This window comes from Macrotis lagotis, chromosome 4 (genome assembly GCF_037893015.1).
Source record: "Macrotis lagotis isolate mMagLag1 chromosome 4, bilby.v1.9.chrom.fasta, whole genome shotgun sequence".
Taxonomy (NCBI): Eukaryota; Metazoa; Chordata; class Mammalia; order Peramelemorphia; family Peramelidae; genus Macrotis; species Macrotis lagotis.
In genome coordinates this window covers 167,353,944-167,381,171 of record NC_133661.1, presented here as the reverse complement: position 1 = coordinate 167,381,171, position 27,228 = coordinate 167,353,944, and the positions used below count along the sequence as shown (strand labels likewise).

Here is a 27,228-nt window from a genome sequence, read left to right as displayed (position 1 = left end):
ATATGAGACAGCAAGTACTAAGGTACAAAGCAAGAGGTCAGTTGGTTAGATCCTAAAATAAAGGAAGTGGGTATTATTCAATAAGGCTAAAATGATAGGTTGAGGAAGGCTGTTTGAATTTTTATATTTTATCCTATGGAGTAGGAAAGTCACTTGATCAGTGGTATGTTTAAGGAAAATGCAGACTCAACTGGAGTGGTGGAAGACGAAGTAGAAACCACTTAGGAGCTATTGCAATAGTCTGGAGAGAATTAACTGTCACAGCTTAGACTGAGGCAGAGAATAAGGGCTTAATAGAACTTATTTCCTAAGAGACTGAGAATTAACTGACACAGAGAGAGTCTGAGGAGACTTGGAGAGAACTGAGTTTTAACTCATTCTATGAAAAAGACATCTTGAGAAGAGTGAGAAGAGACACTGAGAAAACTGATTAAGAGCTGTTTGTACTCTGATTCCAGAGTCTTTGAAGGCCTCAGTCACTACAGCCCACTCTTAAAAGTAAAACTACCTTTGACTTTTCTCACAGCTGATATACTTTGAAATACATGTATGGGGCGGCTAGGTGGCACAGTGGATAGAGCACCAGCCCCAGAGTCAGGAGTACCTGAGTTCAAATCCAATCTCAGACACTTAATAATTACCTAGCTGTGTGGTCTTGGGCAAGCCACTTAACCCCATTGCCTTGCAAAAAAAACCCATATATATGTACATATATATATATACACACACATATATATATGTATAATTAGCATCTTTTACTGTTCATAAAGTATACAACTAGTAACACTGATATTTCTCCAAGTTTATGAAACCAGGATTTTATACTAAAAGATAAAGCTTATGGGAAAAAATGCTACTCTTTTTTTAAACAGAGAGAACAGAGAGGAGGCTCACAGCTATGCAGCAATATCAAGACATACCCTTTGATTCTCTTTGAAACCAATGTGAGGCAAGATCACATTACAAAAAAAAAGATGGAGGACTAGACATCATTTTCAAATATTTTTCTTTTCAAACCTTTCCAAGATAGGAAAGATAAAACTAAGATACAAAGCAAGAGGTCAGTTGGTTAGATCCCAAAATAAGGGATGTGGGTATTATTCAATAAGGCTAATTTCAGCTGCCTCCATGATCTAGGGTATTAAAAACCCAAGAAAGGTTAGAACTCAATGAACTAACTGCAGACAAAGTCAATAATCCTTAATCCCGAATACATGTAGTACCACTACCACCATACGCCTAAGCAGCAGAATTATACATGCCAACCCATTCCATCTCTTGCAACTCAACTCCAACTCTACACCTGACCTCAATCCCCTCCTCCTCTTAGTGCCACTGAGATCCCAAAAGGCAGAAAAGTGCACAGGCTGAGAGAGCAACATGATCATATTCCCTGCTGCTAGGACAAAGAGGAATAGAGACAGAGGGCAGAACCTGTGTGTGTGAAATTGTATGGCATTGCACTAAACCTGAGACAAAGAGTACAGCATCTGGCTAGACTTGGTTCTGCCCCCCATTAGTATATTGGGGCAGAGACTGGGGCTGATGACCTGTGAACTAGTGTGGAGCCTAGAGGCTAAGAGGCCCACAGGAAACCACCATCAAAGGGAAGAGTCAATCAGAAAGTGACAGGAAAAATAAGGAAATAAGATTGATATCACCAAAGATCTCAAGAAGGAGAAAACCCAGAGACTTTGAGCATAAGCAAATAAACTAATAAGGACCAATAAACCAACAGGAAAAAAATGACCTCCTCATAAAAGAGATCAATGAATATTAAGTATTACAAAGACAGGAAAATTAATGTATGCCTGACAAGGCAAAGAAAGAACCTTGTAGATTCTGAAGAGAGCCTGGAACCAACCATAGGAGTATGTATACTCTTAAAGGGTTTAAAAGAGAAATAGGATTTGTCAAAGGAGAAATTATGGTCTAAAAAAGCAGAAGTAATTGGCAGAATAGAAAAACTTGAATCTATGACAGCAAGTCTCACCAAACAAACAAAACAGAGAACAACAGACTGGGAATTTAAATACACCAAATTGTAGAAAAATCTAGAAGAAAAGAAGCAAAAAGTAATTAACATTAAAAGAAAATACACACAAAACAAATTGCTCTCAAAGACAAGAGGTAGAGTGGATAGGAGTGCTCCCCGAAAAAAACAGATGTCAAAAAATAAAAACATCACAATTCAAGAAATGCTGCAAAAGAACTACCCAGAACTTGAGCAACTAAAAAACAAGTGCCCATCAAAAGAATCCAAAGAGCAACTAAAAATAAAAACAAAAAAATCACAAGGCTACAAACTCCAAGACACATTTTAGTTAAATTTAATACTTCCATTGAGTTACAACAAATTATGCAAGCAACTAAAAGAAATATCTTTACATGTAAAGAAAAAGAAATCTGAATAACAAAGACGTCTGCACCCACCAGAAATCTTAAAAGCTTTAAGTTCTGAAGAGAGCTGGAGCTACCCCACAGTAACCATACTGCAAATTAGAGACCAACCATAAATAGAAAAAATTTCAGTAAAAAGTATTTGAAACATTCCTAGAAAGAAAGAAAAGATTTGTTTCTCAAATACCCTAAGGACAATGACAAAATTAAGAATAACAATAACAGAGAGACCATTAAGAGATTTCTTTCTAAATGTACACAAGGAAATAAAGGTGAAAGCATGTCAAACAGAAGTGATAGGGGATAAGCAGGCCTTAAAACATATTGGATTAAATCTTCGTGACACCCAAACTACATGTGAATAACTTTTTTTGGGGGGGTGGGGCTAATTTACAAACTGAGAGTGAACATAAAAGAGGGGAATGGGAAGAAAAAGACAGGAAAATATGTGATACACCCTAATCAAATCAAAAAGCTAACTGTTAAAAGGAGTAGACTCAGGAAAAAAGAGAGCTGAGAATGGGCAAGGAGGCAAAGGAAGATGAGAAAGTAAAGAAACTCTGATTTAATGGTTTACAAACCCTCCTAGAGATGAATTTAAAGTGGGAGATGAGGACCTTACAATGGGTATGATCTACAGGGATTTAGTTTAATTAGAGAGCAGGGAGACATGAACCCAAGGAAGAGATATCAAAATCAATCTGAAGGGAGAAGGGAAAAATTATGTGGAGGAGGGCAACATTCAACAAGGAAGAAGAAGCCCAGAAACAAGATCTTAAAATTAAGAGGACACTTAAAATTGGTATCAGAAAATTTTAATTTGATGAGGAATACAGAAAATTAAGAAGGCCTAGATAAGTATAAAGGCCATGAATCAAAGGGGAAAAAAAATCAAGAATTAACAGAAGATAAACAATAAAAAGAATGAGGAAAAGACAATTTTTAAAAGGCAAAAAAAATGAAATTTTTAAAAAAGAGGGCATTACCCTTGATGTCCTAAGTGAAATAAAAAGAGGGGAAGAATTAAATAACTAGATAAAAGTAAGACAGAAAAAGGAACTATTAAACAAAACTCCAAAACCAGAGAAAAGGGTAAAAAATGGGAAAGGGAAGAGTAGAAGGTTATGGGAAGACAACTGCCTTCAAAATAAATTTAGTTAAAGTAATGGAATAGACATAGTATTTTGTTGGGGAGAGGAAAGGGATTCTATTTGGTGGTAGCCACAATATTGGAGACAAATGGAGGAAAATATAAACCTAACTCTCATAATTTTAAATGTGAATAGATTAAATAATCCAATAAAATTCTTTGACCTTTTTTTCTTTTCTTTTTTTGGGGGGGGCGGGTCAGGTAGTAGGGTTAAGTGACTTGACCAAGGTCACACAGCTAGGTAATTAAGTGTCTGAGGCTGGATTTGAACTCAGGTATTCCTGACTCCAGTGCCACTGCTCTATCCACTGCACCACCTAGCTGTCCCACCCAATAAAATTCTTAAAAGTGATAATGGGTAAGGAAAAAAAAACCCTTCACTGTGTTGCTTACTTTTCTTAGAAAAATCCATTACAAAAAAGTAACTACACAACAAAAATGAAAAGCTTGAAAAAACTTTACAGTGGAAGTGAATCCAAATGCTATCTATCAAAGCCAAAGGAAACATTCAAAATATCTAAAAGGGGGATAAACCCTGAAACTACATTATACCAAAAGAGATTGATATTAAATTTATATATTACAAATGTCTTAAAACCTAAATTCATAAAGGAAATATTAACTGAGTTACAAGAAAACACAGAATGCAACCAAAATATCAGGAGACTTCAATATTCCTCTCTCAGTTTCTAATAAGTCTAAGAGAAAAATAAACAAAGAGAAAATAAAGAACTGGTCAAATTGAAAGAAAAATCAGAGCAATAAAACTTCTAATAATGTCTTCTAAATAGGCCTGGTAAGAGTGTATATGTGTGTGTGTGAGTGTGTGTGTGTGTATGTATATTTCTCACTACTAATTGGAATTTTCACCAAAAAAAGTCCATATTAACATGTAGAGAGAAATTAATGTAAAAAGACAGAAAAAGTAAAAACATACTTTATAGATTCTAATATCATGAAAAAAATAATCAAAAATCACAAAGGACAGAAACCAAAATGGAGACTTGAAAATGAAATACTAAATAATGAGTGGGTCAAAAAATAAATCATGCAAACAATTATTATGAAACCAATATGAGAAAATAAATAAGGTAATGAATCAGATGGTGGGCTAGTTTGAGGCTATGGGAAAGGAGTAATATGTTTGTCCACAAGAGCAAGAAAGATTTATTGGCTCAGCATCTTATGAATCAAAATACATATCGACATCTCTGTTCATGGAATTACCTGTGTAACACAAGGCCTGGGTACATGAAAGATCTCATCTAAAACTTTATGTGTCAAATGCCTCTTAAATATCAAATACACATAAAGAGATATTAACAGAAAGCATAATGGATTTGCAATCAAAAAATCTAAGTTCAGGAACAGGATGCTGGGATTCTGACCACATTCAGATCCTGATCACAGTCTAGGTCCCCCCATAGAACAGCAGGGCCTCCCTACCTCAGCCCCATGGCAGAGGGGGGCGCATATAGTCATTCACAGACCAGGAGGGAGGACAGAGCCTCACACACACTGAGACCCTTGTGGGAGTGTCCCAAAAGCTCAGGAAGCACCCCAAAACCAGGCTCAGGCTGGGAAAATGAGCAAGCAGAGAAATAAGAGGAACACCATTGAGAAATATTTTGCCTATGAGCCCAAGGATCAAAATACTCAGTCTGAAGATGAGGAAGCACAAGCTCCTGCATCTAAAGACTCCAAGAAAAAACAGAAATTGGTCTCAGGCTATGACAGAGCTCAAAAAAAGACTTTGAAAATCAAATGAGGGAGTTAGAAGAAAAACTGGGAAAAGAAATGAGAGAGATGCAGGAAAAACATGAAAATGAAGTCAGCAGCCTAGTCAAGGAAATCCAAAAAAATGCTGAAGAAAATAGCATGCTAAAAACCAGCTTAGGTCAAATGGATAAAACAGTTCAAAAAGTTATGGAGGAGAAGAATGCTTTAAAAAGCAAAATTGGCCAGATGGAAAAAGAGATAATTAAACTCTCTGAGGAAAACAAATCCTTCAGACAAAGAATAGAACTCAGGGAGATTGATGAACTTACGAGAAAACAGGATTCATTACTTCAAAACCAAAAAAATGAAAAATTAGAAGAAAATGTGAAACATCTCACTGAAAAAACAACTAATATGTAAAATAGACTTAGAAAGATAATCTAAAAATTATTGAATACCTGAAAGTCATGATCAGGAAACGAGCCTTGACATCATTTTCAAAGAATTACTACAGGAAAAATGCCCTGATATTCTAGAAGCAGAGGGCAAAAGAGAAATGGAGAGAATCCACCGATCCCCCGAGAAAGGGATCCAAAAAAACCAACCCCTAGGAATATTATAGCCAAATTCCAGAACTCCCAAGTCAAAGAGAAAATATTACAAGCAGCCAGAAGGACACAGTTCAAATATCGTGGAGCTGCAGTCAGGATCACACAGGACTTAGCAGCAACTACATTGGAAGCTCGCAGGGCTTGGAATATAATATACTGGAAGGCAAAAGAGCTTAGAATGCAACCGAGAATCAACGACTGAGCAAGGCTGAATGTCCTCTCCAGGGAAAAAAGATGGACTTTCAATGAACTGGGGAATTTCAGAATGTTCCTGTTGGAATGGCCAGAACTGAACAGAAGGTTTGATCTTCAGATACAGGACTCAGGTGAAGCATAGAGATTGGAGGCGAGGGGGAAAACATGAGGGACTTAATGATGATGAACTGCATGTATTCCTGTATGGAAAAAATGACACTGATAATACTCATATGAACCTTCTCAGTTAATAGAGCAGGTACAGGGAGCTTTTATAGTTGAAGCACAGGAGAAAGCTGAATTTGAAGATAAAATATGGTGTAAAAATGGAGTCAATAGAAAAAAAAAAGGGAAATGTAATGGGAGAAAAAAAGGAGAGGGGGAATAGGCCAAGATATCTCATATAATAAGTTTTTTCTTTATTACAATGAGCTATTGCAATGATATGGAAGGGGGGGGAAGGCAAGGGAGAATTAGGGAATCTTTACTCTCATCAGAGGTGGCTAGGAGAGGAAACAGCATATATACTCAATGGGGTATAGACATCTGGAGTAAGAAGGGGAGGGACAGGGGGAAAGGGGGATGTGAGTGACGGAGGAGAGGATGGACCATGGAGGGAGAGTGGTCAGATATAACACATTTTCTTGCAAGGGGCTGGGACTGGATGGCCTGTCTGGGACCATAGGGCCAGGTGGATGCTGGGCCTAAGGGGTGGTAGGAGGGCTCAGGGCCTCTTGGCCCCAGGACCAGGGATCTGTCTGCTGCGCTACTCAGTTACCCTATAGCAGAGTCAGAGTGAAAGGAGAGAGAAAATATAGTACATGGTAGTGGAGAAATACAAAAGGAGGGAGTTGCAATCAGCAATGGCAACAGTGGAAAAATATGGAAGTAACTTTTGTGATGGACTTACCATAAAGAATGTGATCCACCCGCGACAGAGTTGTTGGTGTTGGAACAAAGACTCAAGCACATTTTTTATTATTACTATTTTGGGGGGTGCAGGGCAAATGGGGCTGGGTGGCCTCTTCCTGGAGCCCCATAGCAGGGTGATCGTTGGGTATCTGAGGCCGGATTTGGACCCGGGTGGTCCTGGCTCAAGGGCCAATGCTCTATCCACCACCCAACCACCCCTACTATTATTACTATTTTATTTTATTTTGAGTCTTTTTTTCTTTTTTTTTGGTTTTTGCAGGGCATTGCGGGTTGAGGTGGCTTGCATGTCACATGGCTGGGTGATTGTTGGGTGTATGGGGCCAGATATGGGCTCGGATGCTCCTGGCTACGTCCATTGCGCCACCTGGCCATACCTACAATTATTACTACTATTTTTTTTACTATTTTTACTATTATTTTTTTAATTTTAATTTTTTTTCTCCCCTTTACTTTATAGCTCAAGTGAGTCTATATTTTGTGGGGGGAGGGGGTATTCTGTTTACTCTTAAACAAGAATATTTTATTAATGTATAAAAAACATTATTTGTACAAAAAGAATAAATAAATATTTTTTTTAAAAGATCTGGGATGGCTAGGTGGTGCAGTGGATAAAGCACCAGCCCTGGAGTCAGGAGTACCTGGGTTCAAATCTGGTCTCAGACACTTAATAATTACCTAGCTGTGTGGCCTTGGGCAAGCCACTTAACCCCATTTGCCTTGGGAAAAAAAAAACACCTAAAAAAAATCTAAGTTCAAATACCAGCTTTGACCACTTACTGAGCTCTATGATCACTAGTAGAATATTTAATCTTACTGTACTTCAAAGTGCTCATCTGTAAAATGAAGATAATTATAATACCTGATTCAAAAGATTTTTGTGAGTCTATTAATTCAAAAATCTTAAATATCATATGGGAGCTGCTGTTATTACATTTTTCATTTGTGTAAAATATGTAAAGAAAATTATAATATGCTATAGAAAAGTCTTCAAAATTCTGGTTATTCATTCCTCATGTTTTTTTCTAGAATATCTTAAGCAATGACTATTATATAAATATGTTACAGATCTGAGAAAGCAGGTATGAGTCGTTGTTGTCTCTTTCTGTTTCTTTTTTGTTTTTAATAAAATAACATGATTTTTTTCCATCTTTTTAGGTTTTTCCACCTAAGAAACATGAGGTTTGATCTTGGATTGCTTTAAAATTATGTTGCAGTTAGCATGAATGACTTATTTATGTAACTTAGGAGTTTGAGGTTGTCTAATAAACATCATGTCCCTGTTTTTTGTCACTGGAAACACAAGGAGGTCACAAAGGACTGAAGAGCATTTTGTCTACTTCCTACGCTACCATGACCAAAATATATCATGTAGGGGGCCAACTTCCCGGCAATGAAGTATCAATCGGCCTATTCTCAAAGTCTTTTCAGTTTAGTAAAACATGCCATAGCTTGAACTATGCCAACACAGGATTAAAAAGAACATAATTCAAAACTCTTTGATCAATCAATAAACATTTATTAAATGCCTACTAAGCACCAGGAAATATGGTATGTGCTGGGGGATATAAAAAGGGGCAAAGACAAACCTTACCTTCAAGGAACTCACAATCTAATGGAGGAGACAATATGTAAACCAAATCTATAAGCTGTAAACAAGATAAATAAGAAATAATTAAGAGAGGAAAGATATAAGAATTAAAAGGAAAGGTTTCCTGTGGTTAGATAGAATTTTATTTAGGACTTAAAGGAAGCTAGGGAAGGTAAGTGGCAAAGTTACAGTGTCACTGGATCAAAATGCAAATGATAAAGAATAAAGTGAAAGAAAGGTAGGAAGGGACTAAACCATTGAAAGCCAATTAGAGAATTCTAAATTTGATCCTAGAAGTAACAGGGAGTCACTGGAGTTTACTGAGGAGAGTGACATGTTTGAACCTATGTTTTAGGAAAATCACTTCAGTAGCTGAATGGAAGACAAAGCGGGAACACACTTGAGGCAAGTAAACCCATTGGCAGGCTAGAGCAATATTCCAGACATGTGATAATGAGGATCTGGACTAGGCTGGTGGCAGTGCCAAAAGATAAATGAGAACATATGCAAGAAATTTTGCAAAGGAGCTAATGACAGGCTGTGGCAGCAGATTGGACATGAGGGTTAAGATGACATAGGTGAGGGACAGCTAGGTGGCACAGTGGATAGAGCACTGGCCCTAGAATCAGGAGTACCTGAGTTCAAATCTGGCCTCAGACACTTAATAATTACCTATGTGGCTTTGGGCAAGCCACTTAACCCCATTGCCTTGCAAAATCCTTAAAAAAAAAAGATGGCATAGGTGAGCCTGAGGGACTGGGAGGACAATGATGCCCTCTATAGTAACAGGAAAGATGGGAGGTAAGAAAGGTTTAGAGAGAAAGATATGGTCAAATAGGGACATGAGTTTAAGATGTCAACTGGATATCCAGGTTAAAATGTCTACAAGGCATTTGGAGATATGAGCTTGGAAATCATCAGAGAGACAGTGCAAGACAGAGAGATTTGAGAATCATCAAAGTAAAGCTTGTAATTAAGTACATGGAAGCTAATGAGATCAATAAGTGAAGTATTCTAAAGAAAAGAACAGGTCCCAGAATAGAACCTCAGAGGGTACCTATAATTAGAGAACATGAATTGGATAAATATACAGTCAAGAGGACTGAGGATGGGGCATCTAGATGGTGCAGGGGATAGAGCACCAGTCCTGGACTCAAGAGGACCTGAGTTCAAATCCCACCTCAGATACTTAATAATTACCTAGCTGTGTGACGTTGGACAAATCACTTAACCCCATTGCCTTGCAAAAAAAAAATTAAGGAGTAGTCACCTAAGTGAGAGGAGAACCTAATGGGAAGAAAGTATCGAGAAGTTGAGTAACAATGTCATCAGTTGCTGAGAGGTCAAGGATATAGAATGACAGCAGGGATGGAAAGATCAAGAGGGGGGGGGGATTTCTCAGGATGGGAGAGATGTGTAGAGAATGACTGAAAATAGGCAAGGAAGTGGGGATAACAAAAGTATGTATTTGTTGGAACAAAAAGATGGAATGGGGTCACTTGGACAGATAGAGGGGTTCGCCTTGGTTAGGAGAAAAGTCACCTCATCATGTCAGACAGAAGTGAGATTGGAGTGATACGAAATGAAGAAGGAATTCTTAATGAATAGCCTTGATATTTTTCTGCAGAATGAGGCAAGGTTCTCAGATGAGAAAGTGGGGGAGAGAAGGAACATGATGGGTTTTAAGAAGGCAGAAAAGGTTTGGAAGAGCCACTGTGGAAAATGGGATAACTTGGCAAGATAGGTATAGAAAGCCAAATTGAGGTTGTATGCATAAATTTGTAGTAGACTCAGAATAGGATTTTTTCATCTTAATTCAGCAAGCATACATGTAAGAGTGAAGGTAAAGAAAAGGGGAGTGATACAAAGTTGTGACTTGCAAACTGGACAAAGTGAGGCTAAGGAGTCAAGAGAGGAGAAAGATATAGAATTGAACTGGTATTAGATATATGATTCTGGGCAAGTCATAAACTCTTTGTGCCTTATTCTGTGTGTCAGTAAAATGAGATTGCATTTGTTGTCTTTTTCATCTCTTTCAGTTCCAATTGAGAGCACCGCACCCAAGGAAAGATGATAGATTTATGATCCCAAGTAGGACTAGAGTGGAAGTTTATCAGTTACATTAGAAAAACAAGTAGATCAAGGAAGAGATAGGTATATAGGTGATAGAATACAAACAGATGACAGCAAAAATAACTATTCAACTTGTCTTTAGGGTGATCTACTTTAGTAAAAGAAGAAAAATCTTCAATTTAAGCTAGAAATAACAGAACAAATGTTGACAGGAGGGAACTGAAGACCAAGATAGATAACCTTAAGAATCATGTAGAAGCTAATTTAATGAGTGAAAATAGAAAAATGCCACCTCCATTTTGAAAAACAGACAAACTTATTTTCTGAATACAGTTTGCTTAAGGGCAATGCCAGCAACATCCTAGAATATAAACAAATGTTCCGTGATCACTTTCTTAAAAGTGATGGAGAGGTAGGGATCCATAGATTAGAATATCATTTATATTAGTTGGATCTGGTCAATGCTGGCAAATTTTTGTTGAATTGCTTTTCCCTTTCCTTTTTAAGTCTTCATTACAAATGATGATTCATCTGATAGGGAAGGATAAATTCAGAGAAATATGTGATATTTTAGAAGGTATCTATAGAAATGTTTTAAACAGTGCTCATTAGAGCTATTATCAGTTCATAAATAGTATCTTACTGAACTAATGTCATTCCCCTATGAGGATGCAAAAAAGCATGTTTTACCTTGATTTTATAAAACATTTGACAAATCCATCATGACAAACCTGTGGAAAAGATCATGGGCTAGTTAGGTCGATGAACAAGAGTAATCAAAGAAATTAATGGATCTGCATAAATTTGGAGAGAAATTAGAGTAGTTTGCTCTAGGGCTTTACCCTTAGCCTTATCTAATTCACCTCTATAAAATTACTAACTTGAAGACAAAGAAGGCATAATCAAATTTTCAGATGATAAAACATTGAAAGGATTGCTTATATAAGTTAAGAATCCAGAACATGATGAGGTATATAGCCAAACAGTGAAATATTCAGATAAAAATCCTGGTCTACTCATGAAAAAAATCATATTTAGGAAATCATCCAATTTTAATTTCAATCAAGTCAATTTAGTGACTATACATTACATGCCCAGGACTACTAATGATAGAATTAAGTGTAAAATATTGACCCCGCTCTCACAAAACTCAAAACTAATAAAACAGGAGGAAAAAAACCAAAAACCTAATATACATGAAAAAAGTAACAACTGAGAACTAAACTATCCACTAATAATTTTAAGTACAAAGGGAATTTATGAAAGGAAGAAATTAATTTGGACTAGAAAATTCAGATAATTTCATGAAGAAAGGTTCTTGAGTAGGCTTTTGAAGACAGGTAAGATTTGGATAAGCAGAAAAAAAGAGGGAAGGACATTTCAGAAGAATTATCCCAAAAGTGTGGAAGCAGAAAGTTGCATGATTTAGTCCAGAGATGGTCAGACAGTCAATAAATATCTATTAAATACCTACTATGTGCCAGGTACTCTGTGGAAAGCTCAGTGATATTTAAAAAAAAAAAGGCAAAAAAAAGTCCTGCATCATTACAATGAAGGATAAAGAATCATGAGAAATAAGATTAGACAGTCAAGATTAGATAAGACTAAATACAGAAGGCTTTGAATTCCCAGGATAAGGAGCTTGTACCCAACTTAGTTAACAGGAAATTATTGTAGGTTCTTGAGCAGGAGCATAAAAATCATAAAGGGGGCTAATTAGGTTGGTTTTGTAAACTATACAGGAGAGATCAGAGTGTGAAAAAGCTAGAGGTAGGAAAAGCAGCTAGGAAGTTAGTATAAAAATAATAACTCACATTTAATAGTATTACTTTTTTTCTTTACAAAAGCCCTGTAGAGTAAATACTTACAGGGCGAGTACTCTTTTCCTCATTTTATAGAAGAGAAAACAAGATCAGAAAGTTTAAATAGTCTGTCCAAGCTCATACTTATTTAGTAACAGAATGAGAATTTTAACTCAGGTTTTCTGACTCCAAACCCAAATTTTGACAGTTGGGAAATGGAAAGGAAGAGATAAATAAATCTACAAGATGTTTCAGGGAGAAAATGGTAGGACTTGATAAAAGGCTGGATATAAAGGAAATGAAGGAAAAGGCAGTGTTGACTAAAGTTTCTAGGCTGGCAAAATGGAAGAATGTCAGTAACCCTGACCTAAATGGAGTTGGTTAGAAAATATCAGCTTTGAGGGGAGGCTAGAGCACTGGCCCTGGAGTCAGGAGTACCTGGGTTCAAATACAGCCTGTGTGGCCCTGGGCAAGCCACTTAACCCCATCTGCCTTGCAAAAAAGAAAAAAAAAAGAATACCAGCTTTGACAAAAAGATAATGAACAATGAACAGACATTCTGAGTAAGTCAGGTCTACCTTGAGAAAGATGTTAGAACAGAGGTGATATCTTAAGTCATGTTAAATAGATGATATGGATAAGAAGTAAAAGATCAGAAAACTGAAGACAAAAATCTTTAACAGATTTAGAGTCATGTGAAGAAATGAGTTAGAGAGAAGGGGGCAAAGAAGAAAAGGAGTGGTCGGAGTTAGTAGAAGGTTAATTAAAGAAAAAACAGGATTCTGTGATTGAGGGAAAATTCTTAACTAAACAAAAAAAATTGATTAGAGAAAATAAAATCAATAATTGCAATGACATAAAATTGAAAAACATTCCCACAAGCAAAGTCAATTCAGTTCAGAAAAGAAACAGTTAACGGGGGGGGGGGGGAACCTTTGTAACATATTTCTCTAATAGATGCCTGACAACTAAAATATGCAATAAATTAATACAAACATTTAAGAATAAGAGCCATTTCCCAAGAGCTAAGTGCTCAAAAGATATGAAGTTTTCAAATGAAGAAATAAAAACTAGTTAATAAGCATATAAAAAAAAGTTCAAATTTATTACTAATGAGAGAAATACAAACTAAAACAACTCCGAGATTCTACTTACTACCATTAGATTTACAATGAGAAGCAAAAAAAGGAAACTTGGCTCTGTTAGAAGGGGTGTGGGAGGCCAGGAATGCTAATACACTGTTAGCAGAGCTGTGAATTATGGAAAGCAACATTGAATTACACCCTAAAAGTCACTTAACTATGCACATACCACTATGCCCCAGGAATACTATTACCAGACATATACTCTCCAGTGGAACAGAGAGGGGAAAGTATCCCATATGCAAACATATTCATGGCATCACTTTTTCTTACAGCAAAGAACTAAAAAGAAAGTGGAGTCATACAATGAAGAATGGCTAAACAAATTGAGGTTTCCAAATGTAATAAGAAATCACAAATATAACAGTTTCAGAGCAACCTGGGATTAGTATGGACTGATGTAAAGTGAAGTAAGTAAAACTAATGGAAAACTTACACGATGACTACACTAATGTAAAGTAAAACAACTCTGAAAGATCAAAATCTGATTAATGATATGACCAATTAGAACTTCATGAAGCATGTTATAAATCTCTTGGTAGAGAAGTGATGGAATGAATCGTTCTTCACACTATTTAAAGGGAGAGTTGAGGTTGTGACAATGAGAGTTAGTCTGTAGTGATAAGGAAGAAAGAAAAAAAGGAATGAAAAGGAAAGAACATTACCAAAATAACTGAAAAACTGACAAAAGCAAACCAAAAAGTTCAGAAGGGGACATAAGAAGGACAATTTTGAAAATACTGTATTAAATTCAACAGGCACTTTATAGATCACATATAATCCTCCTCTTGTTCTTTTTTGTAAATTGAAATGTTCAAGTTTCTAAATGATCAAGCTCACAATAAAAATAATTTTTTAAAACATTGCCAGAGAAGCCAAGAAATGAGAATTTCAGAAGCAGGTAGTCGACATATATGTTACAGAAGAATACAAGAGAATGAAGACTGAAAATAAAGGCACTAGACTTGACAAGAATTACATCACAAGTAATCTTTAAGAAACAAGTTTCAGGAGCAGCTAGATGGCACAGTGGAGAGAGAGCACTAGCCCTGTAGTCAGAAGGACCTGAGTTCAAATGTGACCTCAAACACTTAAAACTTACTTAGTTATGTGGCCTTGGGCAAGTCACTTAACCCTTTGCCTTGCAAAAACAAAAATGAAAAAAAGAGGGCAAAAAGAAACTAGTTTCAAATACAACAAAAATTAAAAGATAACTAAACGGAATCCAAACTTTTTAAATAGATACTTTATTTTATTTTTCCAATTACATGTTATGAAAGTTTTTCAACATTCATCCATTTGCATACTTATAAGTCACACATTTTTCTACCACCCTCCCTTCCCACCCCTCTTTTCTCAGCAGCAAACAGTCTGGTAAAAATTGTACATGTACATTTGTGTTTAACATGCTTACATCTTAGTCTGGAATCCAAACTTTGAGAAATAAAAGCAAATAAAAGTCTAAGAGAACATACCCCACCCCTTGTCTCAGCAGAGAAGGATAAATAGGGGGAAAATGTTGTGTATATATTCAAACATCATCACTCTATTAACTATTTTTGCTTAAGAATAAATTTAATCATTTTTCTTTGTTTCAAAGGAGGCAAGGGGAGAAAGTATTTTTTTGATACTTTTTTTTTGTACATCATTATCTCGTCCCAGTGATGCCTCCAATCTTCCACAGAATCCTCTCTTTGTAACTAGTACCCACAATAAACAGGGCAAATCAATGAATTGGCTGTGTCTGAAAATGTATGCCTCATTCTAAATCCACAGTCTACAGCCACCTTGCTTCTCAGAGACAAGAGCAATGGGGAAGGGAGTACAAACAAGGACAGTAGCTCCAGAAATGATCATGATAAACCAGTCATCCATAAAACATTTTTAAAAATCTGATCTTTTCAATATAATAATAGGGATAGAATCTAGGCTAGAGATATCAATAAGGCAGCAGGTAAGAGAAAGAAAATGTGAGACTATACTTTCAGAAAGTCTGACATCATGAAATTAGAAAACAGATTAGATGATGGCTAGGAAAAAAAACAGCAGCATCAACAGGGAAAGGTGATGAAGATCTGCTAATATATCTGATGACAGAATTATGGCAAGGGAGAGACTGGAATTACTAATGAAGGAAAGGATAATAAACAAGTTTTCTCAAGAGGTGGAAAGAACAGGTTCAAATATCGGGGATAAGATTAGCTTTAGAGAAAATTAGGGGAAAAATTCTTTCTTTGAGGCAGGACAAAAGAAAAATTAGCTAAATATAGAAAGTGATAAGATTGGGGTGAACAATTAAACTATGTAATGGAGTTTCCCCATATCAGATGATGTCAGTCTTCATAAAGTAGCAAAGTACTCTAAGAATTAAGGACTTTTCTACCAATAGAGATGCTTCTATCCATGAGTACAGTTTCCATTCTTCTCCCCCTAATTCATTAAGCTCTTCCATCTCAGAATTGTCTGTCTTCATATCTAAACACGAGTGCTGTGCAGTTGTTGTTGCTAAATATTTTGTATTTTAATTTTCCATTATCTGAATCAGGAATTTTCTTTTCTACCTATTGCCTGCCTCCCCCTACATCTTATCTCCCCAACCATTATCCTTGCTCACTATCAACAAACATATATTATTGTAACACCAACTTCCACCAGTGAACATCAAAGAACTCTGATTGAAAACGTACTATATCATATGTAGAAATGTACAAGTACTTCTATTATGATGCTGGCAGAACTGTTCATCTATTTATCTGGCAACATATGTTAAGAGTTACAAAACTCATGATCTAATAATTCTAAGACTTCACTAATGAGCAAAAGTCCCAGGTAGACAAAAATTTTCATAACGGTTTATTTGCAATAGTAAAAAACCAAGAAACAATATCTATCAATGCAGAAATGGAAATATCAATTGTGAACAATACAATGAAGTATTATTGTTGCATGAAATGACAAATAAATAAATATGGAAAATTATAATAAAACCCAAAAAACTCCAGTAAAAGTCATATACACATACAATGAATATACCCAGAAAGGAGCACAGAACATATGTTGTTAGAGTTTAGAGTTTTATTCCCTTTTATCAAAATGTCTTTAGTTTGGACATTAATTTCACATCATTTCAATGAAATCACAAACTATAACTTCTGTGGACTAATAAATGAAAATGCTACTCATCTTCTGAAAGAGAGGTAATAAACCAAAGAGCAGAATGAAATATGCATTTTCAGCCATAATCAATATATTTGTTTTGCTTGATGATGTTTTACTTTTTTAATCATAGTGGAGTGAGGCTAAAGAAAGGAGGGGTAGCAACAGTTTTCTTTAATGAAAGAAAATGAATATCATTTTTTAAAATGCAGAAATAAAAATAAAGAGAAATTCAGAAGGAAATAAACAGAACATCTCTGAAAATAACACAATGAATTTAGTATATATACTCAAGAGGAAAAGCAAACAATATTATACAGAATCATGATTTTATGTATCATCTTCATCTGTTCTACTTTAGATAAAGAAAATGCTGCCTGTTTATTGGTCGCAACAAATTCAAGAATTTTCCATTTCTAAATTATTATCAACAAGCATTTGTGAAATGCCAGCTACATGCCAGGTCTTTTACTAGGCACTGAGGCAAAGACTTTCAGTTGGAAAGCTCAAGAAAGTCTTCACATTCTTGATGGTGGCACTAGATCTGAGCCCTGTAGATTACAGTAGAGAGAGGTCACTATGGGGATCGAACAGTCTATGAAAAGGTAAAGGAGTCAGGAGTGTTGTATCTAGAGAAAAATAAGAGGACTGGCATGGGTGGATTACAAAGAACATGAATAGGAGTATCATATAATAAGGTTGGAAAGTCAGGTTAAAATCATGTCATAAAAAGCTTTGAATGCCAAAGAATGAAGGAGTTTGTGTTTGATTCTAATGCAAGAGAGAACCCCTGAAGTTTATGTTTGATTCTAACGCAATAAAGAACCCCCGAAGCTTATGCCATGGAGCATGGCAGTCATGTGGCCAGACCTGTACTTCAGAAAAATAACGCTGGCAGATGTGTGGATGACTCCATTGGAGTGAAGAGAGATGGGGCAATCAGAGGCTAATTAATGGGAGACTATTTTAACAATCCAAGTGAGGGGTCATTAAGATCTGAACTAGGGTGCTGACCAAATGGGGAAAAGGGGATGAATGTGAGAAATGTCAAAGAAATAGAAATGATGGAATTTAGGAATAGATTCTGTGTGTGGGGAGACAGAAAGTGATGAATCAAGAGTGAGCCCAAAACTGTGACTCTAAATGATTGATGAGTGGTGGTGGCCTCAACAGAATCAGAAAAATTTAGAAGAGAGGTTAATTTGGAGCAAGGGTGTGAAGAATGAATCTGTTTTGGAGATGTTTAGTTTTGAGTTATTCCTGGTATACCGAGCTTTAAATGTACAATTGGCAGTGAAGTGTCCTGGATCTCAGGCAAGAGAATGGCACTGGGTAGATCTTAGAATCATATGCATAAAGATCATAAATGAATTCATGGAAGCTTTATTAGGTCACCAAATAGGAAATTACAGAGAAATAAGAGAAAAGAAATCAGAACAGAAGTTTAGGGTACAGTATATTCACATTTAGGTTGCATGATATAGATAAAAAGTCAACAAAGAAGACTGACAAGAAACAATCAAAAAAGCTGAGATCAATCCAGGAAAAAAGAAACTAAATAAAAACCAAAAAAGAAAGAATATGCAGGAGAAGAACATCATCAGCAGTATTAAATGCTGAAGAAATAGTCCAGAAGGATGAAAACTGGGGGGGAAAAAAACCGTTACATTTGGCAAATAAGACTTGTAACTTTGCACACAAGAGTTTCAAATGATGAGATTGGAAGCCAGACTGAAGAGGGTTTAAACAAGAAAAATCATAGAGAGAAAACAAAAGCTATTAAGTGGAGACAGCTTTTTCCTAAAAATCTGGCTGTGAAAATAAGGAGAGATACACAATAGCTTGAGGGAATGATAGGGTCAAGTGAGGATTGAGATTTATTTTTAGTATCAAATAATATTTTTTTCAAAAGAGTAAAAACTCACTTGGGGTTAAATCAGGCTATTAATGAAAAATCTGAATTATATGCAATATTTCTTTTAATTAGCATTATCAGGGAATGAAGCACTTAATGTAAGTGAAGGAAAAGAACCATAATTTGAGTAGAACTATAAGAATATTCTTTAAATGCCCAAACTTTTTTCTTTATTTGAACAATGCTATTGGAAATCTTTCCAAAAATTATTGCACGTATTTTCTTAACCAAGGAATAATAAATATAATTTATGAAAAAATGGTCATCATCATCATCATTATTACTAATATTTACTGTGCTGCTACTATCTAACAGACTGGGTGAGATATGAGGAATATAAAAAAAGATATCCTGTCTGCTCTCATGAAATTAACAATCTATTTGAGAAGATAGATCTTGTACATAATTTCTCTGAACCTCAGTTTCCTCATCTATAAATATAGGAATATTAATACTTAGACTATCTAACACACTTGTAAAAAAATACTACAAGATTATGCTTGGCAATTCAAAAATGTTTATTGTTTCACTGGTTGAAAAGTGCGTTATTATATAAAGATATTATAAAGTAATAAATAATAGATGGAAGCATGCTACATACTAAATGAACCCATCCTTTCTTGCTTTAATTTCTTCTACTTTTGTGGCTCTACATACAGATATTGTTTCTCTAACCTCTAATACACTATCCCTTTCTCTTTATATAGATAAGCCTGACCCTTTCTACAATGACCAGCTAAAGTCTCACTTCCTTCAGGAAGTCTTCCCCAAGATCAACATGGAGAAATTGCTTAACTTTAAGATCACTAGGTTAACGTTAATTCAAATTCCAGCTCCAATACTTATTATGTATTCAAGGAAAATTCATTTAACCTCTCTGAGTCTCAGAGTTGATTTAAAAATGAATCTAACAAAACATTCACTGCCTACATCAAAAGGCTGCTGTAAGGAAAAGACTTTAAATCTTCATTCAAGTGGTATGAGTATAAGATACTACTATAAGACAATAAATGTTAATAGTAATTCAGAGAAAGGCATTATTACTGAGGTATTTAAGTTGAGCTCTGATGGCAGGAGGGTCAATAAGCAATATGCAAAGAAAAGAAGGTAAGGAATTAGGAGCATAGGAACAATATTTACAGCAAAAGTTTCAAGGACTGCAAAGCATAAAAAGGTAAGGAATGATAGCCACAAACCAAGGTCATGTACACAAAAATGGGCCAAGTATAAGCTCTACTGAAAAGAGAAACAGCAGACAATTACAGAGACCACTAAACTTTTCTCTCTTGAGTCCTACTGCCCAGATACTCATCACTTCTGTATTCTGCCCACTGCTTGGTATATATCTATTTCAAGACATGAATGGGAGAAACTCTTGGCATTTATTGTCATCAACATTACCTTCCATTTAATAGGATGTTAAGAAATATAAACATTAATTTATCTTTATATTCTCTAAGAACAGAAATCAAAATAATGGGTTTCTGTTGTGAAAACATATAAGTACCCTAAATAAAAATATACAAGTTTCTTACCAAGTAGAATTTGAGTTTATTAATGTTCTTAGGGCATAAGTCCACAGTTAATTGTCTTATCATACATGCAATCAATTCCTGATTACACTAAGTCCTCACTGTTCATTATCTAAATTATTCTTCATTTCATAGTCTAAGGCAAGACGACTATCATTTCATCAGTTCAAGAGGTCCCAACACTTTAGACTCTAGGTTGAACCTATGGTTGAACCTCTTTTATACTGAGGTCTAAAAGGCAGTAGAGAGTTATTCAGAAATTGAAGGGGGACACTGGTAGGGGAGGGAGAGAATGAAAGATTCTGTGTGACAAGATTGCTCCCATATTTAAAAGTTCACCGTTTGAACTGTTTGAGGTTTTCTGCCAGATTGTCATGTAATCCTCACAAAGGTTTCCACAATAACTTTCTGTATCTGCATTAGTGGAATCAAAATCACTTGTGATTTTTTTTGATTTTGTGATAATCCATATAATTGAATAATTTATAAATCATATATTATTTTACACAGAAAATTTAAATAATAAAAACTTACACCTTCCTATAATTTACATTTTTCTCTTCAAAATTGTTCTATTCAAAAAACTAAAGAGGACCTATAACATCTTCTTAACCAGCACATTTTTCTCCTATGACAAAATACAATGCATTAGTAAGTATTTAATACCTTGAGAAATTGCTACTAGGTAGATACCTAATGTTACATTAATCTATCCCTTGTGAAGGCTCTGCTAGTTGCCTAGCAAGAGTTAAATTCATAATGAACACATTGCTTGGTGCCCCCAGAATGCTGTATTGTTGTTGCTGATATTATGGCTTATTTATTGAAAAAAATCGAGCAAGTCTGGAGCAGGAAGAGACCTTGAATGTCATCTAATACAACTCCCTCATTTTATACATGAAGGAATCAAAGACTGTATTTTCTTCAATTTATTCTTTCTTATATTTGCAACAATTTCCTTCAGCCCCCTGAAAAGATAGGAAAGGATGTTTCTATGGCTTATTAGGTTAATATAAAAATGTACTAACATTCTTCAAACATACATCATCTGAGATTACCGTATACTTCTTACTTATTGTTCTTACAAGAAGAGTTCATTTTTGTACCAATGGCTGGTGCATTTTACTATATTCATTCAATTTATTACAATTATTTGCACTGGGGAAATTCTAAGGTACAGCATTTCTTATGAAAAAATTTTTACATCAATTTTTATTCACAAAGAATGACTCAGATTATTTTAGTAGAGTATATACATCAACAAATAAAAAAGTTTGTAATTATCATAAGTATATATAGTATATAAGTAGCAAGAAAAAAGCTATACAAATTTCCCTCCAATTTAGTATTATTTAGTATTAGTCTCTTCTTAAAGAATTTTTAAAAAACCAAAGTACCTCACTAAAATTTTATATATACATATTTCCTTAACTCCCACACCAATGGAATCTATTAATAGGGACACAGGTGACAATCTACTTGCAAATATATATTCTTATTTCAAGGAGGAAGATTACTGCTGTCCAAGCAGACAATATCCTTTAATAATTTGAGGATACCTAATTACAATAGGCAGAAGAGCAACACAAAAAGGGCACTGTGTTTATGACACTTGGATTTGAATATGGACTCTACTACTTATTTCATGTGTGACCTTGGATAAGTCAAATCATTTAACTTTGGCAGGACTCAGGGATTCTTAATCTTTTTTTTGCATCTGATGATATTTCAATCATTTCTGAGAATGCATGCAATAAAGTCACAGGATTACAAAGGAATCATACCAAACTACAGTTATTAAAAATATTTTTAAAAGATCTTGAATTGCAGGTTAAGAACTCCTGATCTAAAAATCAACTCTAAAGGCTTTCACTTCCAGTTCAAAATTCTATAACATTCTCAAATGAAAACTAGCTCCTCCCTCTTATTTGACCCTTTAGCATCTTGTGTCAGAAGGGACTTGTAAAGGTCATCCAACCCTATAGTTCATTCCTTGCAGTAAGCTTCTCTGTAACACATCTGTTACTGGTGGAGTAGAACTGCTTAGAAATACACTAAAATGAACTTAGAAAATGTTGGCTTTTGTAAATTTCTTTAAATTCCAAGTCAAATCTTAATTCGAGTTTGGTAACTATGTTTTTCCTTAATTAGGAAATTAATGGGAAAAAAAGAGGGAAAGAGGTTAGATCTGCTAAGCACCTAGACATAGGAGTGAACTAAAAGTTTCAGAAATTTGAAACAGTTGAGAAGGCAAATTTGAATTGAATCCTTATTTGGAAAAGAGGCTTAACATCTCTCTTCCTTAACTACACCAACTCTAATTATTGTAGATAATTAGATAAACCTGTGATTGCAACATATTTTAAAAAAAATAAAGCATCCTTAGGATAGCATTGAATATTAAAACAGACATCTGTGTCTTAGAAAAGAGAGAGCCCTTTAGAGATATGTGGAAAAAGAGTAAGAAGGAAGGTGAAGAGATTAACCTGTGCTTGAATTACAGATATTCACAAACTGATTAAGCAAGTATTAGTTAATTTTGTTATGATATCTGAACAAGTTCATATGTTCAAGAATTACCAAAAACAAAATAATCTTGGCTGGGGCTAATTTTATTTTCTATAATTGCACACAGTATATTCCACTTTAAAGCTAGCTAGGTGGTGCAATAGCTAAAGAGCTGGATCTGGGGCCAGGAAGATCTCTGTCCACAGCTGCCATCTCAGACACTCCACAGCTGTGTGACCTGGGGCAAGTCACTTACTCTTTCCAGGCCTCAGTTTCCTCATTGTAAAAATGACGCTGATCATAGCACTTTCATCACAGGACTGGGTAGATCAAATGAGATCATCTGGAAAGTGCTTTGCAAGACTTAAAGCACCCTATGAATGTTAGATAAAATGTAATCATTCATTTTCTTTCAGAAACAAGATATCATATAATTAGGGCTGGAGAAAACCTTTGGAAGTCATCTAGTGGGGCGGCTAGGCGGCGTAGAGGATAAAGCACGGGCCCTGGAGTCAGGAGTACCTGGGTTCAAATCCGGTCTCAGACACTTAATAATTACCTAGCTGTGTGGCTTTAGGCAAGCCACTTAACCCCATTTGCCTTGCAAAAACCTAAAAAAAAAAAAAAAAAATCATCTAGTAAGACCCTTAATTTTATAACTAAGGATAATTAGTGAAGTGACTTGTCTAGGGTCCTAAGCCTGGTTTTCTGATTCTAAATTCTACATTTTTAAATTTATAATTATAACAGAAAAAAATTATTTGGTTATAACACACTTTAATAAACAGACTAAATATGAGTTATAGAGTTTAGATAATGAATAAGTCATTGTCCAGCTAGAGGCCTACATCATATACTATATTTATATTTGTATAGAAGGACAAGTTCAGACTTGTTTATGAACTATGAAAGAGGCTGTTTTGAATTAAAATTCAAAATTCACAGTACTAATTAACCAAAATCTAAGAAGTATTACAAAATTGTTCATGTCTCAGAAAATAATCATTAAAAATTATCATTTTTAAGTACTGTAGTCTTGAAAATGACCAATTAGATCTATAAAGAATTATGCTTGCTGAGCAAAACATTTTTAATAAGTTACACATTATACCTATAAATTGATACTATTTCTTAGGGGAGGCCAAGAACAAGGAATTTCATTTTTTAACACATCTTCCTTCTATGCAGCCAAAAGAAATTCAGTCTTTATACTATTAAATGTATTCATTATTACTATCTAGTTTATAATTAAAATATTAAAAGTGAATACAATACATATAGTATAAAAAGGGAAGTAATTTTGTAAATAGGATCTCTAAGACCCAAAACTAAATGTCAATGTGCTAGTATGATTTAAAAATAGATATAATTAGATATGTTAAGTTTAAGATGTTTGTTTCTAAGTTTTCAGAACAGGTGCTAAGAAAGACCTGATTTAGACCACCACTGTAGGTAAGGAAGCGAAGTTTCACACATGTTAAAGCTATCATGAGAGTTAAATTGTAAAAGTTAAATGAATATGAAGCAACAAGAGGGAGAGAACACTCAATAATCCATGAGAAAAAATCTAATACCCACTATTCAAATAATTTTCATTGTTCTTAAAAATTCCCTATATAACTATTCTAATGATTCCTTTAATAAGAAAAGATGAAGGTTCATTTATTTTACTCTCCTCCTAAACAAAAAAGGATATTCTATTTTCTAAAATGCTCTATCTTAAAGAATTTTAGTAGCCATTTTGTCAACTTGGACATGATACCTCATCTAAATGTAATGAAAACATGGAAGCTTAGTTCAATTTGATGATGATTTCAGGGAAGCTAATTTATATCACGCTGATAGAAGAAATTGTATTTTTGTTAAAAATCTCAGTAGTAAAGGCCATAAAGTTAAGCATTCCCCCTCAGTTAGGTATTTTTGAGTCCTGTACATATTTTCAAACTGTAAAGAAAAAAGAAATTTATTTATCTGACCTATTCCTGGTAAGTTCTCATGTGGAGATCCAAAAAAATTTCTGCATTAAGATATACTTTAATGTTTTTGTAAATATGTACTGCAAACAAAATACTCAACTGCCAACCACAGTAAAATGTGAAACCATTAATTGACCTATTTCACATTTCCAAGATAACCTGACACATGGACTATCTGAATATTACTATCTGAAAAAAGGCCTGTTCCACTTTTCAAACTTAGTACATTTAATTTCATTACTATGCTATAGCAAATGTTATGCAAAGACCAAATATGCTGCAGATAAAGTTCTAAAATAAAAACTGAGGATATTCGAAGGTAATATTCCTAGTAAAAATGGTGGGCCTATTTCTATTTGATCTCTAGGATTTGTTTAACATAAACATTAGAATTCTATTTTTTTTGCATTCTTAAAAAAAAGCTAACAACTTCATTCTTAACAATACTCTACTTTCCTTAAAAAGAATGTTACACCAAAAAAAAAAAATGGCAGTTAATATGAAACTCCAAATGAATTAAGAATCAGCTATAACCAAGAGAGGTTTTGTTATTATAATAAGCACACCTTACAGAGAAACAGGTTACCTGAGTCAATCAATCTACTTTGTTATGAAAAAACCACCATCAAGTAGGAACTCCTCTTAATACTGAATTATTGAATTGCCATCCACTAACAAAAGAAATAATAATAATAACAATAATAATAGCAAAGAGAGCATTTGAATTGACTGGATCTTGATCTTCCAACATCCTCAAGTATAGTAAAAGAAATAATTGCAAGCGACTGGAAGGCAGTTTCTAATTCCCTAAAAAAAACGAAAAGATCATACCACCTTCTGGGAGACTGCACACTTAAAATTAAAATGTCATGCTTTGGCTAAGTAATTTTCTTCAAAGGAAATGCAAAGAATGAATTCCTTCTGGAAGGCTTACAGTCTCGGAATAAACAAGACAAAAACATCTAGAAGGAGTAGCAAAGCCAAAACAGAGAGAGAGACACACACACACACCCCATCAGGTTTTACGCTGCATATTAATATTCTTACGCACAATGGTGTGTTTGGCGAAAATTCACAATACGCTCCTTCCCCTCGCCCTGCGTGAGTGCAACAAGGAGTAAACACATTTGCCGTTCCCCAGTGCCAGGGCCGCGCTCCCACCGGGCGATCTAACTTATTTGCTATCCTACAGCGAAATATCCAATCACTCGTTCATCTGCAGCCACAATGGGGAGAGGGGGGATGTCTGGGGAGCCCGGTCCAGGCTGGCACGCCGAGCGGGGCACACGCCTCCGGAGGTCCTCTGAGGGTGCAGCAGGCTCGGGAAACCCACATGCAACGAAGGCATCAGGCGGCTCCCGGGCTCCCCCTCCCCTTCGCCCCTCTGCAGCAGAAACGTGCCCGGGCTTTTCTGCCCTGCGATGGAGGATCCTCTTACCAGATGGAGTTCTTGATCTTGTGCTGCAGCGCGCGGGCCTCCGTGCCCGGCAGCCCGGGCACCAGGGCCGGCAGGGCCGCCCCCGGGCTGGCCGTGCCGGGGGGGAGCCGCTGATGGGCATCGGGCTGCTGTGCTGGTTGTTGTTGTTCCTCTGCCATCGCTGCTGGAGGGGGAGGGGGAGGGGCCGGGGGCGGGGAGGGAGGAGGAGGAGGAGGAGGAAGAGGAAGGAAGGAAGCTGGATCAACTAGGCCTTTACCCCGGGGCTCGAGTGAGTGGCTTTCTCCCGCTGCCGGGGGGACATCACCGGGCAGCCCGGGCGGCTCCGCGCGCGGGGGGAGCCTCAGCGGGGCAGGGGCATCCCGGCCGCCTCAGCCCGCGCCGCCGCCGCCGCCGCCTCCCTTCGGGGCCGGCCGGGGAGGGGGCGCTCGACGACGACGACGACGACGACGACGACGACGACGGCCGGGGGTGGGGGCTCCCCCGAGCCCGGGAAGCGCGGCTCCGCCGGGCCTCGGCCGCCTCGCCTGCCCCGGCCCTCGCGCCGCCCGGCCGCCTCCCTCCCGCGCTAGCTCGCTGCCCTCCTGCTCCAGCCTCCCGCCTCCCGCCTCTGCCCGCCGCCGCCGCCGCCGCCGCCGCCGCCGCCGCGGCCGCCGCTGCCCTGCCAGCCCCGAGGCAGCCCGAGTGCGCGCAGCCGCACTGCGGCCCGCCCGGCGCAGACGGCGAAAACACCTACCGCTCAGACGGCGGCGGCGGCAGGGGAGGGGAGCTGCGCGCGGGTGTGTGTGCGGTGAGCACAGGCACGCACCCCGGGGAGGCCCGCTGCCCGCCCAGCGTGCGGGGCGCGGCCGGGAACAGGTGGAGCAGAAAGGGGCCGCCGACCCAGGCGCCTGGCAGTGCTCGCGGCCGAAGGGAGGCTTCTCCTAGTAGGAGCCCAAAGGACCCCGAAAATGGCCCTCGCCCCGTCCAGCGGGTGAAGGGGGCCGTGCCTCCTCCGCTGGGGAGCCGCAACAGCGCGCAGGAGGGGAATGGGCCACGGCTTTAGGCCTTGGACTTTGCAGAGGCTCCCAAAGAGGAGGGGCTCCGGTTTCTC

The 27,228-nt window shown here is 36.8% G+C and overlaps 1 protein-coding gene across 1 annotated transcript in view; it reads right to left on the bottom strand.

Annotated features, from left to right (window-relative positions):
- Nucleotides 1–26,653, bottom strand: part of RFX7 (regulatory factor X7) — a 201,484-nt gene extending 174,831 nt beyond the window's left edge. Inside the window, exon 1 of the mRNA XM_074234611.1 lies at nucleotides 26,139–26,653. Coding sequence (XP_074090712.1) covers nucleotides 26,139–26,296 — 158 coding nt within the window. The 5' untranslated portion in view covers nucleotides 26,297–26,653. The remainder of the gene's footprint in view (nucleotides 1–26,138) is intronic.
- Between the last annotated feature and the right edge of the window lie 575 nt (nucleotides 26,654–27,228).